This window comes from Columba livia, unplaced genomic scaffold (assembly GCF_036013475.1).
Source record: "Columba livia isolate bColLiv1 breed racing homer unplaced genomic scaffold, bColLiv1.pat.W.v2 Scaffold_178, whole genome shotgun sequence".
In the NCBI taxonomy this organism is placed as follows: Eukaryota; Metazoa; Chordata; class Aves; order Columbiformes; family Columbidae; genus Columba; species Columba livia.
Window position 1 is genome coordinate 406853 of NW_027043079.1, and position 15660 is coordinate 422512.

The window sequence follows — 15660 nt, forward strand, 5'->3', positions numbered from 1 at the left end:
TGCTCTCTGTTTGGCTACTCCTGAAATCTCTCTAATCATCCACACCAGACTTGAAGCCTTTAGGAAAATGATGCACAGAGCCTTGGCTTGTAAGAGCATTTTGGATGGTAGTGAGCCCTCTGCTTCCATGATCCTGAACTGCAGCTACTGAAGCTGAACAAACCTCCAACGAAGTGAAAGGCAGAACCAAACCCCAAGTTTCTGAGGGTGTTTGGACCCCATGAAGGGCCATCACTGACACAGCTGTGAAGGAAACAACCAGTTCAGGTCCCTGTCCCTGGAGGCTGCTGAAGGAAAGACTTGGAGACACTGGTTCCAGGTGGTGAGGGCCATGTGGAGGTGGCTCTGGTGCCATGTCAGCCCTTGATGCTTGTTCATCACCAGAATGGCTGAGCCCTGACCCCTGGGACCTGGTAAATCTTTCTCCAATGTTTTTCAAGGCTTTTCCTGTGGTCAGTGTGAGTGTTTTGTGTTTTGGGGTGGGTTTTATGTCAAGTGCTGTTGCTTAAACTGCAAGACTCTGGTTTTCTGTGGAGTTGGAAATGCCTGTGAGCAAATCACAACTCATCCAGCTTCTTTCATACACCTGGCAATGGTCACCAGTCACCTCAATGTGCCTATCTCACACTTGCTTGAATCCTCCTTTTGGATCCTTACCCATCACTGCAGGAGGTTCATGGATCCACCAGGCTCATGGATGATTCCTGAGGACCATCCAAGTGTGGGCAGTGTAAGAGAGGAGCAGAGCAGGGTCAGCTCATGGGCCATGACTGAGCACAGCCACCCCAGCAGCAGCCGTTCCCCATCTCCCAGGCACAGCCATGCCCACAGCATGGATATGTCACTCCCATATAGGATTAGCCCAAAAGAGGCCTTTCCTCCTTCCGTATTCCCAGGAAAATCTTCCTCCTGTTCCTCCTCCACCTGCAGACATCAACTGCTTTCCATTTCTGGGCTCAGACATGGCTGGAAGGGTTCACTGAAGCCATCAGCCATCTCATTGCTTCTCCCTGACATGCCCTGACCCTCTCCCACACCTACAATGGCCAATCACGGCTGCTCAGGCCTCCCGCTCTTCAGAAGAGGCCTCGAGCTTCTTGGTTCTTCCTGGTGCTTATTATAAACTTCCTCACTCTCTCCAGAGTTCATGATGAGCTTTCTTGTCCATAACAGCCCCTTTATGACCATGTCTCACTAAATGGTTGTGTTTGTATGATCATTTGTGCAGAAAGGGCAGTCACAGGACAGCACCCAATATGTCAAAACTGATGCTGAATGAAATGCCGTAAAGCCCTGATGAGTTCCCCCTGTGTCTGTGTCTCTCCTGGAAGGAGTCTGTCCCGAGAAGGGGATCCAGCTCCTGCCACTCTCTGCAGAGGCACATGAGCAGTGTCCATCACCTGGGGACACAAAGGGTGACGTTTGCCAGACCACCCTTCATCTGAACCACTTAGATGTGTGCTTGTGGGTGAGGTATGGAGCCATATAGTGCAAATACCTATTTAATTGTCATTGCCAGAGGGGCGACCACAGATGCAGTGTACTATTTTATAGATATGTCAATATAAGCATATACGACTGACATTCCTAGACATGTTACACAAACACCTGAAGGATTATTCATGCCTTTTAACATGATTATCCTCAGAAGACCACCAGCTTTACATCTCAGGAAATGGGATCCAGAGTCCAAGGGCAGGATGGTTTGGGCTCTGTGCTGGGATCTGGAAACTGAAACGTGCTCCCATCTCCCAGCCCCCTGCCCTCCTCAGTGAGGGTGTGAGACATTCTGCCAGCGAGGGCTGAACTCACAGCCATGACCAGTATCTTATGTCCAACTGCAGCCAGTGGTGTCCTGCCAGCTCAGGATTGGAGCTTCCATTGCTGGACGTGTTTAAAAGACGTGGAGATGTGGTGCTTTGGGATATGGTTTAGTGGTGGACTGGGCAGTGTTTGATTTACGGTTGGACTCCCTCATCTGCCCTGTGTGACACGTGTAAAATGGAACTACCCCAGTCAAATGGCTGGTTTTGATTCTCTTCACAGCCTGACGCACCACATGGGTCAGGAGACAAGCCAGGATACCCAAGGAGGACTCACATGTTCTGCTCTTACAGTTCAGGTGTTCCCAAGAAAATCAGCAGACATGTCACACTGATATCTGGGTGCATGGAGCTGGTCAAGTGCCTCATCTCCATTTCTATAATGATGGATTTGTGTCTGGCTGATGTGCAGACTCTGTACATGGATGCTGACACCTGTTGAGCAACCTGGTCTGAAAGGGTTAACATCATGGGCTGTTCTTTCTGGAACGGTATTAGGACAGAAAAGACCCTGGGTTGGGGCAAATGAAAAGGGATGCAAAAGTTGTGGTCAGGACTGTTAAGGGGTACTTGTAAAGCAGCCCTGCACCTCATGTGAATTATTCCTGTGGTCGGAGAGAACATGAGAGATTTCTCTAAATTGAAAACATGAAGGGGATGAAAGGACAATGTCATTCAGGCTCAAAGGCACCTCAGGAGGTGTCTTGACCAACCTCCTGCCCACAGCAGGGTCAGACCAGATTGCTCAGGGCTTTATCCAAACACATCTTGGTCACTTTCTGGGACAGAGTGGGTGCGCACTCCTGGGAAACAGCTTCCAGTGCTGGACTGTCCTCAGGACTGGAACGTTTCTCCCTTTCTACAGCACCTTTCCAAGCCCAACCATCCAGATTGGTTTTACCCATCTACTTGCACACTGACACAGACCAGAATTTACTGCCTTGGGCACAAGAATGTTGTGGGGGATGATGCTGAATGCCTTGCTGACTTCCAGGTAACAGACCACTACTGCTCTGCCCACATCCACAACCCTGTCCTTTCCTCACAGAAAGCAAAGAGGATGGACAGACACAACCTGCCCTGGGCAAACCCCGTCACCTTCTCTTCCAGACACCCAGAAATGGGGTCCCAGTGGACATGCTCTGGGGCACAGCCCTTAGTTCCCCTGCTCACCCATTGGCCATTTTGAAAAGTGCACACACTGTGTGAGAGCTGCCAGTGGTCAGGGAGTCCCCCCAGTCTCCATGAGCTTTCACAGATGGTGGAGAGTGGCCTCACTGTGACATCGTCCTGCTGTCCCAGCTCCTGGGATGCTGCCCCTGCTGTCCCATAGACTGGAAAGGATTGTGTTAGTTCCGGTGACCCCTGACTTGATCCCCATGCACTGCTGTATGTTCTGACTCCAGCCACAGAGATCTCAGAGATCTTGCTGGTGAAGAGGGAGAATGAGAGGACACAGGGATTCTCACCTCTTATTATATTAATTAGTGTCCACACAGTGTCTTTGTTTTTCCTTTAACTGTTCCTGCAGTAGTAACAGCTCATTATGGGGCCCTTGAATTGCCTTACAGGTCTGGACTGAGCTTTGATCTGGACTGTTGCTGTGCTTGGAGGCTGCTGTCCTTGAGACCAGATGAACTCACTCCTGCCACCCTGCCTGGCAGTTCATTCCATCCGTGTCACAGCTCTGTCTGCAGCACTGACAGCTCCAGCTCCCCAGTCAGGTCCCTGGCTGAGGACATTGCATCACATCTGGGCTGAGCCACCCCAGCTGTGGCACCAGCCCAGCTCTGACCTGCACAAGAAACCTGGTACCGAGTGTCCAAGAGCCCATGTGTGCAAAGGCTTTGAATCAGAGCACAGACATGACATGGCCAGAGACTGATGAATGTCTCTCTAGACCTAGGAGTGTAAAACCAGAACAAAATGCCTGAAGTCATTCAACTGAAGATATTCCTCCCCTGGCTGGGAGGAATTAGATCCTTTGCTGTTATCTTCCTGGTGTCCTGTCTAATGATGGGACAAGAAAAGTTGATTCTCACACGAAAACTTTGTTTAATACAAAGAACACAATGATGTGTCTCTTCAGAGGAGAGAGAATCAACACCACTGATTACTTCAGGTTGTCTCAAAGGATGTGCCCCTGGAGCCTGAGGGACACCTGGAGAAGCCCAGAGGGGACAGAGAAAGGGACATCATGGGCTGCTCCTGTGCTGCTGAGCTGGGCTGGGCTCCTGGGACACAGGGAGCTCATGGCAGCGGCAGCGCTGCAGAGAGACAGCTCTGCCCAGGAGCAGCTCCTCTGCACACGCAGCAGGGCTGAGGGCTCTGCCTGCAGCACCGAGGGCACAGGAGCCAGGCACAGAGAGGGGAAAGGCAATGTGGGGGGTTGGTTGCTGAAGGCTCATTGAGAGACCAGTCTTCACAGTCCTTAGACGGTGAGTCTCTGCATGTAGGACAATGCAGCTGCATTTCCTGGAGGGATCTGCTAAAGATGATACATCCCACAATTTACAAGATCTGTCAGGTCTCTCTCACAGTATTTCTCATGTAGAGGACAAGAACATGGTCCAGACCAGCACATCCCGGCTGCACTGTCAGAGGGACAGGGCATGATGGCAGCTTCTGCTGAGGGTGATTGCAGGGGGAGCACCCAGGGGTGCCCAGGGCTGTCCTGCAGAGCAGGGTCCCTGCACCCCAGGGCTGTGCCGGGCAGGGACTCTGCCGCCTGCCAGGGTCAGCGCTCAGCCTGCCCGGGAGAGCCCATGGCAGCAGCTGTGGGTGGAAGGAGCGACCCCCGGCAGGGCAGGCAGGGAGCTTGTGGGGTTGAAGGGGGCTGTGTGGGTCAGGGCTGCTCAGAGCTCCAGATCCCCCCACAGACATGGCAGAGGGTCCTTCTGAACAACATCAATACAGGAACAGCTGCAAGGGAAGGAGTCTGTGCTTTCAGTTTTCCACTCTTGCTCGTCTGGGTGTGCAGTGGGAGATGGGGATTTATTTCTCTCTTTGGAGAAGACACTGGGACCCCAGTTCTCGTTAGGACGTGTCTGAGCTGCTCCGGAGCCCCTGCACACACAGAGCTGCCCCTGGGCAGTGCCAGGAGGTGTGAGCAGGACAGAGCTGAGCACACAGCGGGTGGGACGGGGTCTGTGACACTGACAGGGAGCAGACCAGGGACAGAGACACAGCTGCAGGCAGCACAGACATGGGCAGGAAGACCTAACTGCTATCAGAAATGCTGGGGATGGGATTTAGGAACGTCTCTCACATCCTTTCCAGTGCAGACACATTTCCCAGAGCAACCCCTGGTCTCCTCTCCTCCCCAGCAGACCCTCTGCCCCAAAGCCATGGGGTCCAGGTCACGAGTCTCCACCTCAGCAGCTGGACCTCCAGGTGAATGGTTCCTGGAACGGGGTACACAAATAAGGTGCTAAAAGTACTTGCTCTCCAGTGTCATCATGTGAGTGGCGGCAGCACAGCCGGGTCAGGAGAAGGTTCCACAGCATGCCCGTCTGCCTTTCTGTCCTTGCTTTATCTTCTGGTAGCACTGCAGTGTCCTTCCCTGTTTCTCCACCTGTCCCTGGTGCTCTTGCTCTGTGGGGTTGGGGTGCGAGTGTCGGTCACTTCTTATTCTGACACCAACTCAAGAGGTCTTGCCCCAGATGTATGTTCATGGAAACCAGATGCCCAAGCTGTCTTTTAAGCTGTGACGAACAGATTTTTCTCACTTGGTAGAAAGAGAGAATGAGCTGAAACATCCCTCCATCAGGGAGGGCGTTTTCCATGAAAAGCAGCATGTTTATTTTCCCCAGAGAAGTCTCCTGTAACCTGTCACTGCCTTTTCCTCCTTGCACAGGACCTCGTGCCCACAGGCAGCCAATGTCCAACAGCAGCTCCATCACCCAGTTCCTCCTCCTGCCGTTCACAGACACACGGGAGCTGCAGCTCTTGCACTTCTGGCTCTTCCTGGGCATCTACCTGGCTGCCCTCCTGGGCAACGGCCTCATCATCACCACCATAGCCTGGGACCAGCACCTCCACACCCCCATGTACTTCTTCCTGCTCAACCTCGCCCTCCTCGACCTGGGCTCTGTCTCCACCATTGTCCCCAAATCCATGGCCAACTCTCTGTGGGATTCCGGGGTCATTTCCTATGCAGGTTGTGCTGCACAACTCTTTCTGTTTGTCTTTTTAGCTTCAGCAGAGTTTTACCTTCTCACCATCATGTCGTACGACCGCTACGTTGCCATCTGCAAACCCCTGCACTACGGGACCCTCCTGGGCAGCAGAGCTTGTGTCCACATGGCAGCAGCTGCCTGGGCCACTGGGTTCCTCTATTCTGTGCTGCACACGGCCAATACATTTTCACTGCCCCTGTGCAAGGGCAATGCCCTGGGCCAGTTCTTCTGTGAAATCCCCCAGATCCTCAAGCTCTCCTGCTCACACTCCTACCTCAGGGAACTTGGGCTTCTTGTGTTTAGTGTCTGTGTAATTTCTATGTGTTTTGTGTTCATTGTGGTGTCCTATGTGCAGATCTTCATGGCCGTGCTGAGGATCCCCTCTGAGCAGGGACGGCACAAAGCCTTTTCCACCTGCCTCCCTCACCTGGCCGTGGTCTCCCTGTTTATCAGCACTGGTTCATTTGCCAGCCTGAAGCCCCCCTCCATCTCCTCCCCATCCCTGGACCTGGTGGTGTCTGTTCTGTACTCAGTGGTGCCTCCAGCAGTGAACCCCCTCATATACAGCATGAGGAACAAGGAGATCAAGGATTCAGTGTGGCAACTAATGAATGGCTGCTTTCTGAAGCAATAAACTTCCCGTAATCTTCTGCATAGCATATATAATGTAAATCATTTTCTCACTGAGTGGTTGTGCCCATGTCCACTGGACACCCTAGAGAACCTTCTGCAGGTCAATCATCATGGACTGGCCCCTCACAACCACCATTTCCAGCACTGGCTTCTCACTTCAGCTTGAAGAGGTTCTTTGTTCCTCCCTGGAAGCACAACTAGTGGGTAGATCAGATATCTATGTTTGCATTGTACAGACGAGATGTAAACAAATCCATAAAGTGCTTCTGAGGTGATGAACCCAGGTGAGCAGAAACACCATCAGCTGTTCCTTGGGGTTCCGTGAAGGTCAGTGGGACAGACAGTGTCTTGATGTGACTTCGTGTTGAGAGTAACATCCCTTGGGGAACCACCTGAATGGGATGTGCCACCACTGGGATGTGTTTCCTGGAACAGAAGATCCCCTGTCCATTCTTCATGTATCTCATGTAAGTGCAGAGTAGGGTGGCAAATGGCAGGGCTGAAGTGTCTCCCAGCCTCTCGGAGTCATAGCAGGAGGTCAGAGAGACACAGTGACTCCTGCACCTGTGTGCAAATGGGAAAGACTGCATTTGAACATCCATGGATGTGTAAGGAGTCCATGAGGCCATCCCAAATGTGGATGCCTGACAGAACGCTGACATTTCTGTGTGTGACTCCAGGAACAAACCCCACTGGCCCAGTGAGATTCATGGACAGGTTCATTGCAAGTGCCCCTGTCTGCTACATCACCCTTGCCTAAGATTCTGTATTGTTGTAATAAATTTAGACTCGAAATTAACTTGAATAACACAAATTTATTCCCGATGGATTTCAACGCAATAAGCAAAGACAGCGCTGGGCGGCCATGAGATTGGCTTCTCCAATGGCGCACCGGAAAAACTTCTTCCAGCCTTTTTCTAGGGTCCCGGGTTCGTTGCTCAGAGCGCCACGCCACTCGTTCTTTCTGCGGATGTGTCCTCTGTTGTCAGGCAGTTAATCTCCTGTCTTCTCACCTACCCCTGCCCCCCTCCCACCTTTAGAGGACCGAACATTTAAGGCAATTGCATAATAAAGGGCAGGGGCTTCCCATGTTGCACAATAACCCCTGAGCGTTTCCTTTTAAGAAGTGTTAATGAACAAACATCTCTAACTCAATAAGCCCTGAGCGTTTCTTTTAAGAAGCTTTAATGAACAAACATCTCTAACTCTTAGAATTGTTTATTACAATTCCCCCCTTTTCTTTTTCTACTTATTTTGTTCATTAAAGAGTTGTAATTCTTGACTACTTAATACAAATAACTCAGTATCATCTTGATTGGGTAACTGCTCATACTTTGCTTTAACTAATAATAAATGTGCTGATTCTAGCCTGCTTTTCACAATAGCTATTACTTTATTAAAAATACATGGTCCAAACATCAACACTAGCATTAAGAGAATCAATGGCCCTGCTATAGTAGAGAGGAGGGTTGTAAGCCAAGGTGATTGTCTAAACCAGGTTTCGTACCAACTCTGCCGAGATTCATATTCCCTTTTTCGTTTTGCTATATTTTCTCGTAGCTTATTCATGGTATTTCTTACTAGACCTGTGTGGTCTGCATATACACAGCATTCCTCCTTTAAAGCTGCGCAAAGGCCTCCTTCTTTGAAGAACAATAGATCTAATCCTCGCCGGTTTTGCAAGACCGCTTCTGACAAGGATCTGCCTGATTTTTCTAGCGCAGTAATAGATTGCTCTGTTCTTAGCAGATCCTCATCGACGGCTACTCTCAATGCCGCCAATTCTTGTTTTGGTTGACTTTTGAGGCAATTCCTGTTCCTGCACCTGCTACACTGAGGGCCATTATCATACCTAAGGTCAGAGCAGTGATCTGTTCCCTTTTCGTTAATCGGTGTGTAAAGACAGTTTCTAGCTGATATTCATATTCTTTCGGGTGATAAGTAATTTTAGGGATTACGACCACTTGTATACAAAGTTCTTTCATGTTTTTTTAGATAATTCATAGAAACACAAGGTGTAAGTCCGGTTTTTTAACATATCCACTTAGAATTATTGGCGGGTATTACCCAATCACCAGGCCTATTAGCTTTAAGGGTGCCATTTATACATAGATACCGTTTTCCAGGGGGTATTTGACCTATACATATTCCTTGCCCCTGGACTTGTTGCAATGATATTCCTTATTATTTTCCCACCTACAAGACCCAGGATTTGATCCATTAGCGAGCTTTGGCATATTTCCCAGTCCAATAGCTTCGAAATATGGTGGTTTGGTGTTGAAGCATAACCAGCATTCTGCTGTTAAATTTGGGTGTGTTTTGTTAATCACCTAATAGCTCACATTTATTAGAGTCCAAAGTGGGTTTACTTCTTCCGGTTGTGTAAATGCGTCTATATCAGAGCTATCTGTCATTGTTATACTAAGTATCTTAGAAGTTTTATTTATCTCTAATTTCCCCGTTATTATCACATTAGGGCCTGTTGATTGGGATTTCCCTTCTGGGGCAGGTTCTTTTTGTATCTTTATAAGTGTCCCTCCATCAGTCCTAGTCTCCCAGATCCTTACACCCCAAGTTTCACCAATTGACCACCCCCGGTCTTGCGGTTGCAAGACTGTAATTTCTAATGTTTTGCAATTCCCTGGGTCAGAACTACCATAAAGCGATGGGAGAGATTGTCTCACAACCCCAATAAGCACAATAATATTGATTAGGATAGTTGCAATATCCCATTCCTGGATTGGAGCTAGGGCACCAATAAGTTGATACTGCACTTCCCCTTTTATGTGGAGGTTTGCAGTGACCAAAATTCCAGTCTTCCCCAGAACCTAAATGTCCTAATAAATCACAAATGGTTACGTTAAATGAGGGTGCACCTACAGTTACATTTTCTTCAATCACACGGCTTTCCTCTGCTTGAATTAAAGTCCACTTATACGGTCTATGCGCTGTTTCTCCATAGCTCAGCAATAACAGCAACATCAACACAGTGTACCAGATTGGGCTGCATTGACTCTGGTTCATGCCTCCTTGCTTTTTAGCTAGTGCCTGGGTGTGCCGCTTAACATTGGGGTAGCTCGGCCAATATTTTGGCATAGTTCCACTCAGGCTCTTGTTTCCACCGTTTCTTATTCCTCTGCCTCGCCCGTCAACCCGTTTGCTTCGAGCCACGGGGTAAACCATCTTCTCGGCAGCAAGAATATTCTTCAGGAAACCCTGAATGCTTTTGCTCTCCATGCCTTTGCTTATACGCTTCCCAATTATAGTCTTTTACTATAGGAGAGTGGGACGGTATTTTCTTTAAGGTAGTTCTACAGCACACCCAGGGGTGTTATTTGTATTTTAAAGGGGCTGGTTCATTAGGGTGAGAGCAAAACCGCCCAGGCTGTATTTCGTGGGTGTCTATACACCACCAGTCAGGACTGTCGGGTTGGATCTCTTTTTCGTGTGACTTTTGATTTCAATGCTAAATCTGTAATTTCTAATTCTATATTATAACATTGATTGCGTATTCCTCTAGGGGAATACCGTCCATACAATGCAACCACCAATTGTTTTGGCACACTATGCACCTAAAGCATATAAAAACGACAACAATTACAACTTATATTAATACATCTAACTCTTTGATTTTTACAAATGGGATATTCATAAACAACTTTATCGTTTTTCTGTACTTGCACGATATGATTCAACAAGCCCAAGTCCATTTATTGTTTCCGTAGTTTAACTTTCAGAGGGTCGTCTGTGGGCTCTGCAGTCCAGGCGTTAGTCTTGACTGGACCTGTAACTCGGCTGGCGTGTGTCCACCCCTTTTCGGCAGTTCGGATGGCTGTTTCTGTAGTGAGTAAAACAACAACAGGTCCCTTCCATCGAGGGGTTAATGATGTTTCTTTCCATGTTTTTATGAGTACCTTATCTCCATGTTCTAGGGTATGTATTTTTATGTCCAGAGGTGGACGCTGTACCACCAACCCTTTTTCCCAAAGGTATTTCCTTCACTTCAACAACTGCACTAAGTAATTTTTCAACCGAAAATCACTCACTTTTGGGTGATCTTGTGGCGTTTCTAAATCGAATGGCATTCCATATGACATTTCAAAGGGTGATATTCCGAGGTCTGTTCTCGGCTGGGTCCTTATGTTTAACAGTGCTAGGGGCAAACATTTTACCCATGACATCTTAGTCTCTATCATTAATTTAGTAAGCTGCTTTTTTATCTCTCCATTCATTCGTTCGACCCTTCCCGAGCTCTGTGGATGCCATGGAGTATAATACTGCCAGTCAGTACCTAGTGCCTGAAAGATTTCTGTAATAATTCTTGATGTAAAATGTGGGCCCCGGTCGGAATCGATAGCTTCAGTTATTCCATATCGGGGAATTATTTCTTCTAACAATATTTTTGCTACCGTACGAGCAGTGGCCCTAGTTGTTGGAAATGCCTCCACAAAGTGCGGGAGATGGTCCACAAGCACCAATAAATAGAGGTATCGCCCGACCTTTGGTAACTCTGTAAAATCAATCTGTATTCTTGAGAATGGCCGGTATACGAGTTTCCTTCCGCCGGGAACTTGTTTCCTTATTTGTTGTTTATTTACTTTCTGGCATGTAAGGCACCCTTCAACAATACGTTTTGCTATGTTATATGCTCCTGTGCAAGCATATTTTGTGGCAAATTGATCTACTAATGCTTGCGTTCCCCAATGCGTAATATCATGTAACCCGTTCATTATACCGACTGCAGTTACTTTTGGAACTACTTCTCTCCCATCTACTAATCTCCATTGTTCACCTTGCTGCTTTGCCCCTAATTTGGTTAGCTTTTCTTTTTCTACAGTACTAAAGACACATATATTTGAGCGTGGACGGCTAGGACACTGTCTATCTTTTAGCCCAAGACAAGTACAGGGAATAGCGTCTACATTAAACTCTTTCCAGCACTCATAGCAAGGGAAATCGTTTTCCCGTTCTGTTCCTTGTCCGCAATTAGGGCAATTTTCTCTTAATCTCTTTGGATCTGGCAGCTCACAAGTCAATCCTTTAAGATTTAATAAGGCCGCCCTTTTTGCTTCTTCGTCTGCAAGGTTATTTCCCCTAATAATGGGATTCAGGCCTTTCTGGTGTCCCTTTAAATGAACCACTGCTATTGCTCGAGGTTTTCTTATTTCTTGCAAGATTTGTGTGATAATTCCTGATGGATTAAGTTTTTCCCTTGGGAATTTATCAACCCTCGTTCCTCCCAAATTTTACCAAATGTATGTACTACTCCAAATGCATACTTCGAATCCGTATATATGGTTCCACTACCCGTGCCGGTCCATTGTAAGGCTCTTAAAACGGCATACAGCTCACAGGCTTGTGCTGACCACCCAGGATTTAATGGCCCTGATTCTAAGACCGTATTCATTTTTCCGTTTATTATCGCATATCCTGATTTACGTTTCCCTTCAATGACTCGAGAGGAGCCATCTACGAACAATTTTTCTCCTTCTGACAATTCCTCTTCTAAGTCAGGTCTTATTTTTGTTTGGTCTTCAATTGTTTGCAAACAATCATGTGTTAATTGTTCGCCAGATTCCCCATATAAGAACTGTGCAGGGTTCTGCAAGGAAGTAATTTCTAGGGTGAATTTAGGGGATTCAATTAAAATACTTTCGTATTTTAACAACCTAGAATCTGTTATCCATTTATCAGATTTTTGTTGCAAAACCCCTCGTATATTATGTGGTGTCAAAACATGCAATTCTCCTCCAAATGTTATTTTCTGTGCTTATTCTACTAGTAATGCAGCTGATACTATTGCTTTTAGGCATGTTGGCCAACCCCTGCTAACGGGGTCTAGCAATTTAGATAAATAAGCTACTGGTTTTTTATGTCCAGCCCATTCTTGTGCCAAGACCCTGTATGCAGTCCCTGCATCTATATTAGTGAACAAATAAAATGGTTTCCATATATCTGGCAAGCTCAACACAGGGGCACTTATCAGCTCTTTCCTTATGCAATCAAATTGTTCCTCATCTTGTTCTGTCCATTGTACCAGTTTTTCCTGTGTTAATTTTTCATACAAAAATTTTACCTTCTTTGTATAATTTTCGATCCATTGTCTACAGTATCCAGTTAGTCCTAACATTTGTCTTATCTGTCGTTTAGACTTTGGGGCTGGCAATGACAAGATCCCATTTACTCTTTCTGGGTCCAAATGTTTGGTCCCCCTGCTTAAATAGTGTCCTAGATATTTCACTTCTTGCTCAACAAACTGGAGTTTGGTCTTTGACACTTTGAGCCCCTGTAGACTAAGGAAATTTAATAATTTAATACTTTCTTGTCTAACCACTTCTTCGTCTTGCCCTGCTAACAAGAGATCATCTACATATTGCACTAGTACCACTTCTGGACTGCGCTCATATCCCTGCAGAATTTGTTCTAAAGCTTGCCCGAACAAGTTAGGTGGCTCCGTAAACCCCTGGGGAAGCAGAGTCCATCGCAAAGGCAAAATAGTCTCGGCTCTCTTCATCAAGCGGGCAAGCCCAAAAGGCATCCTTTAAATCTATAACACTATACCATTGATCATTCGGACCTAATTGACTCAGGAGGGTATACGGGTTGGCCACTACAGGGAATCGACTCACGGTTCTTTTATTCACCTCCCCCAGGTCATGTACTAGTTTTCATTTTCCATATTTCTTTCTTACGGGTAAAATGGGGGTATTGAAGGGAGACATGCAGGGCTCGAGTAGGCCTTTTTCTAGTAATCTTTCTATTTCTGGTTTTAATCCCCTTTGGCCCTCTTTGGATACTGGATATTGTTTTACACGAAGGGGTATTTCTGGACTAGAAATTTTAACTTTAAAGGGCGTTATGTCCAGCTTCCCTACTGAGTCTTCTGTATACCATACTTCAGGATTAATTTTATTTTCGTCTTCCACCCTGAGAGGGTGGAATCTTATCCGAATTTCTTTCCCTGTTACTTCTAAATTAACACCCAATTCAATTATTAAATCCCGTCCCAAGAGATTATATTCAGCTTCGGGAACTAAAAGTAAATTTCCCACTCCTATTTTGGAATCGGTTTCAATAACTACTCCTTTTATAACAGGGACCCGAAATGGCTCTCCCTTTGCCCCAATTACTTGCATAGTGTCGGAAGATATCTCGCATCCCTTGGGTAAAGTTTGTATGGTAGATCGTTCTGCTCCAGAATCTACAAGAAATTCAATTTCTTGCTGCTGAGGACCCACTTTTAGTTTTATCAAGGGCTCTGTTCCTTTTTTGAGTCCCCGGCAAAAAGAGCCCCTGACACCCCTATTCCGCTTTAAACATTTTCTCATCCGCCACTTTCTTCCTACAGTTCCGCTTAATGTGCCCTTTCTTTCCACAGTAAAAGCATTCTACCGGCTCACCCCGTTCCACTGCAGTCTCGTCATTAAGAGGTCTTGCCTTAGGACTAGGCCCCTTATACCGTGCCCTTCGGTCTCTGGATTTCCATTGCTGTTGGGCTGTACCTTCTCTGACTGCTGCAACAACCGTTCGTACAGTCCTCCGCTCTTTCTCATCCTCTCTCCTAACATGCACTTTCTGAGCTTCCCTCAATAGTTCATCTAACCCCACGGTTTTGACAATCTCCTAATTTTTCTAGCTTTTTCCTAATATCTATCCAAGATCTAGCTACAAATTGTGTTTTTAACAGCGCCTCTCCCACAGGGGTACTAGGGTCTAACCCCGAATACAATTGTAAGTTTTTGCTGAGCCGTTCCAACCACTCTGTAGGTGTTTCACCTTTCTTTTGGTGTTCACTAAATACCTTGCCAATGTTCTGACCCCTTGGAACAGACCCTCTAATGCCTTGGACTAATATAGTCCGTAGGTCTTGCATATGACCCCTATGTAATGGATCCTGTTTGTTCCAGTCAGGTCTTTGCAGCGGCCATTTAGTGTCGGCTGCAGGACCTTGCTGATGCTGTTCATCCCAAATCCGCATACCGGCCCTACGGATCATTCCCCTCTCTTCTGCAGTTAACAATATTCCTATTATCGATTGCAACTCGTCCCACGTGTATACGTTGGGCCCTAAAAATCAGTCAGTCAACCCGCTCCGCTACCCCCAACGGGTCTTCTACCAAACTCCCCATTTCCTTTTTAAAATCTCTAACATCCCCGGAATTAAGAGGTACCGCCACATATCCCATTCCCGCCCGAGGCCCTCCCATGGCGATCTCTCGCAGCGGATATAGTTGCCCTGGTGTTTGCTGTTGCTGTTGTCTACGCGTGACAGGCCCCGTGGACTGGTTATCATCCGAACCCTCTGGGTTCGGTGCCGAAGGGGGTGGACTAGGGACTGGGCTAGGAACTGGTACCGGGGGTGGCCGTGGTGGTACATAAGGTGGGGGTGTCATCGGGATCTCTTCCTCATGCCGCTTATTTCTCTGGCGGCCATGTGTATCACCCCCCTTTTCTTTTAACGGGTATAGATTAACCCTAGTCTCTGATCTTATCCATAATAATGCATATTCGCTTTCTTCTGAACTGAAAGGCTCCTTTGAATTAACATAAATGTTTAAAGCCTGACAGATCCAGTCCTCAAATGATCCGAAAACTGGCCAATATAGGTGGTCTCTACGGATCTCTTTACCACCCCAAACTTTCATTCAATAATGTATCATTTTCGTTTTGCTTTTACCCCGCCTAGAGGGCTAATCATCCCAATACCTAATCATTAATCCTAACGGACTATCTGGAGGAATTGGGGGAAGCCTTTCCTGCGGTTGCCCTCCCATGGGAACAGAATGCCTACTTTTCTTCTGTCCCATCTTCTGAGATACCCTCCGCTGTATCTCAGGAATCCCAGCCCCAACACAGCGGATAACCGGCCTGTACTCACGCGTCCTGCGTCTTCACTCGGGTCTTCCTGCACAAAGTTTAAGGGGCTGCCGGCATTTACTTTGCTTATTGCAATTTAGAATGTTCGTCGGTGAAGGATCCGGTGACAAGAGTCCCACAAGGGCCTCTTAAAAAAAGAAGCGGGGCGC

General features: G+C 47.2%; 1 protein-coding gene across 1 annotated transcript; it reads left to right on the top strand.

Annotated features, from left to right (window-relative positions):
• Window positions 1-6083: 6083 nt before the first annotated feature.
• LOC135577910 (olfactory receptor 14J1-like) lies at window positions 6084-6635 on the top strand (the record flags this gene model as incomplete). The annotated part of the gene is made up of 1 exon (XM_065048027.1): window positions 6084-6635. A coding segment is annotated over one exon (552 nt), but the record flags the coding sequence as incomplete, so codon positions are not given.
• Between the last annotated feature and the right edge of the window lie 9025 nt (window positions 6636-15660).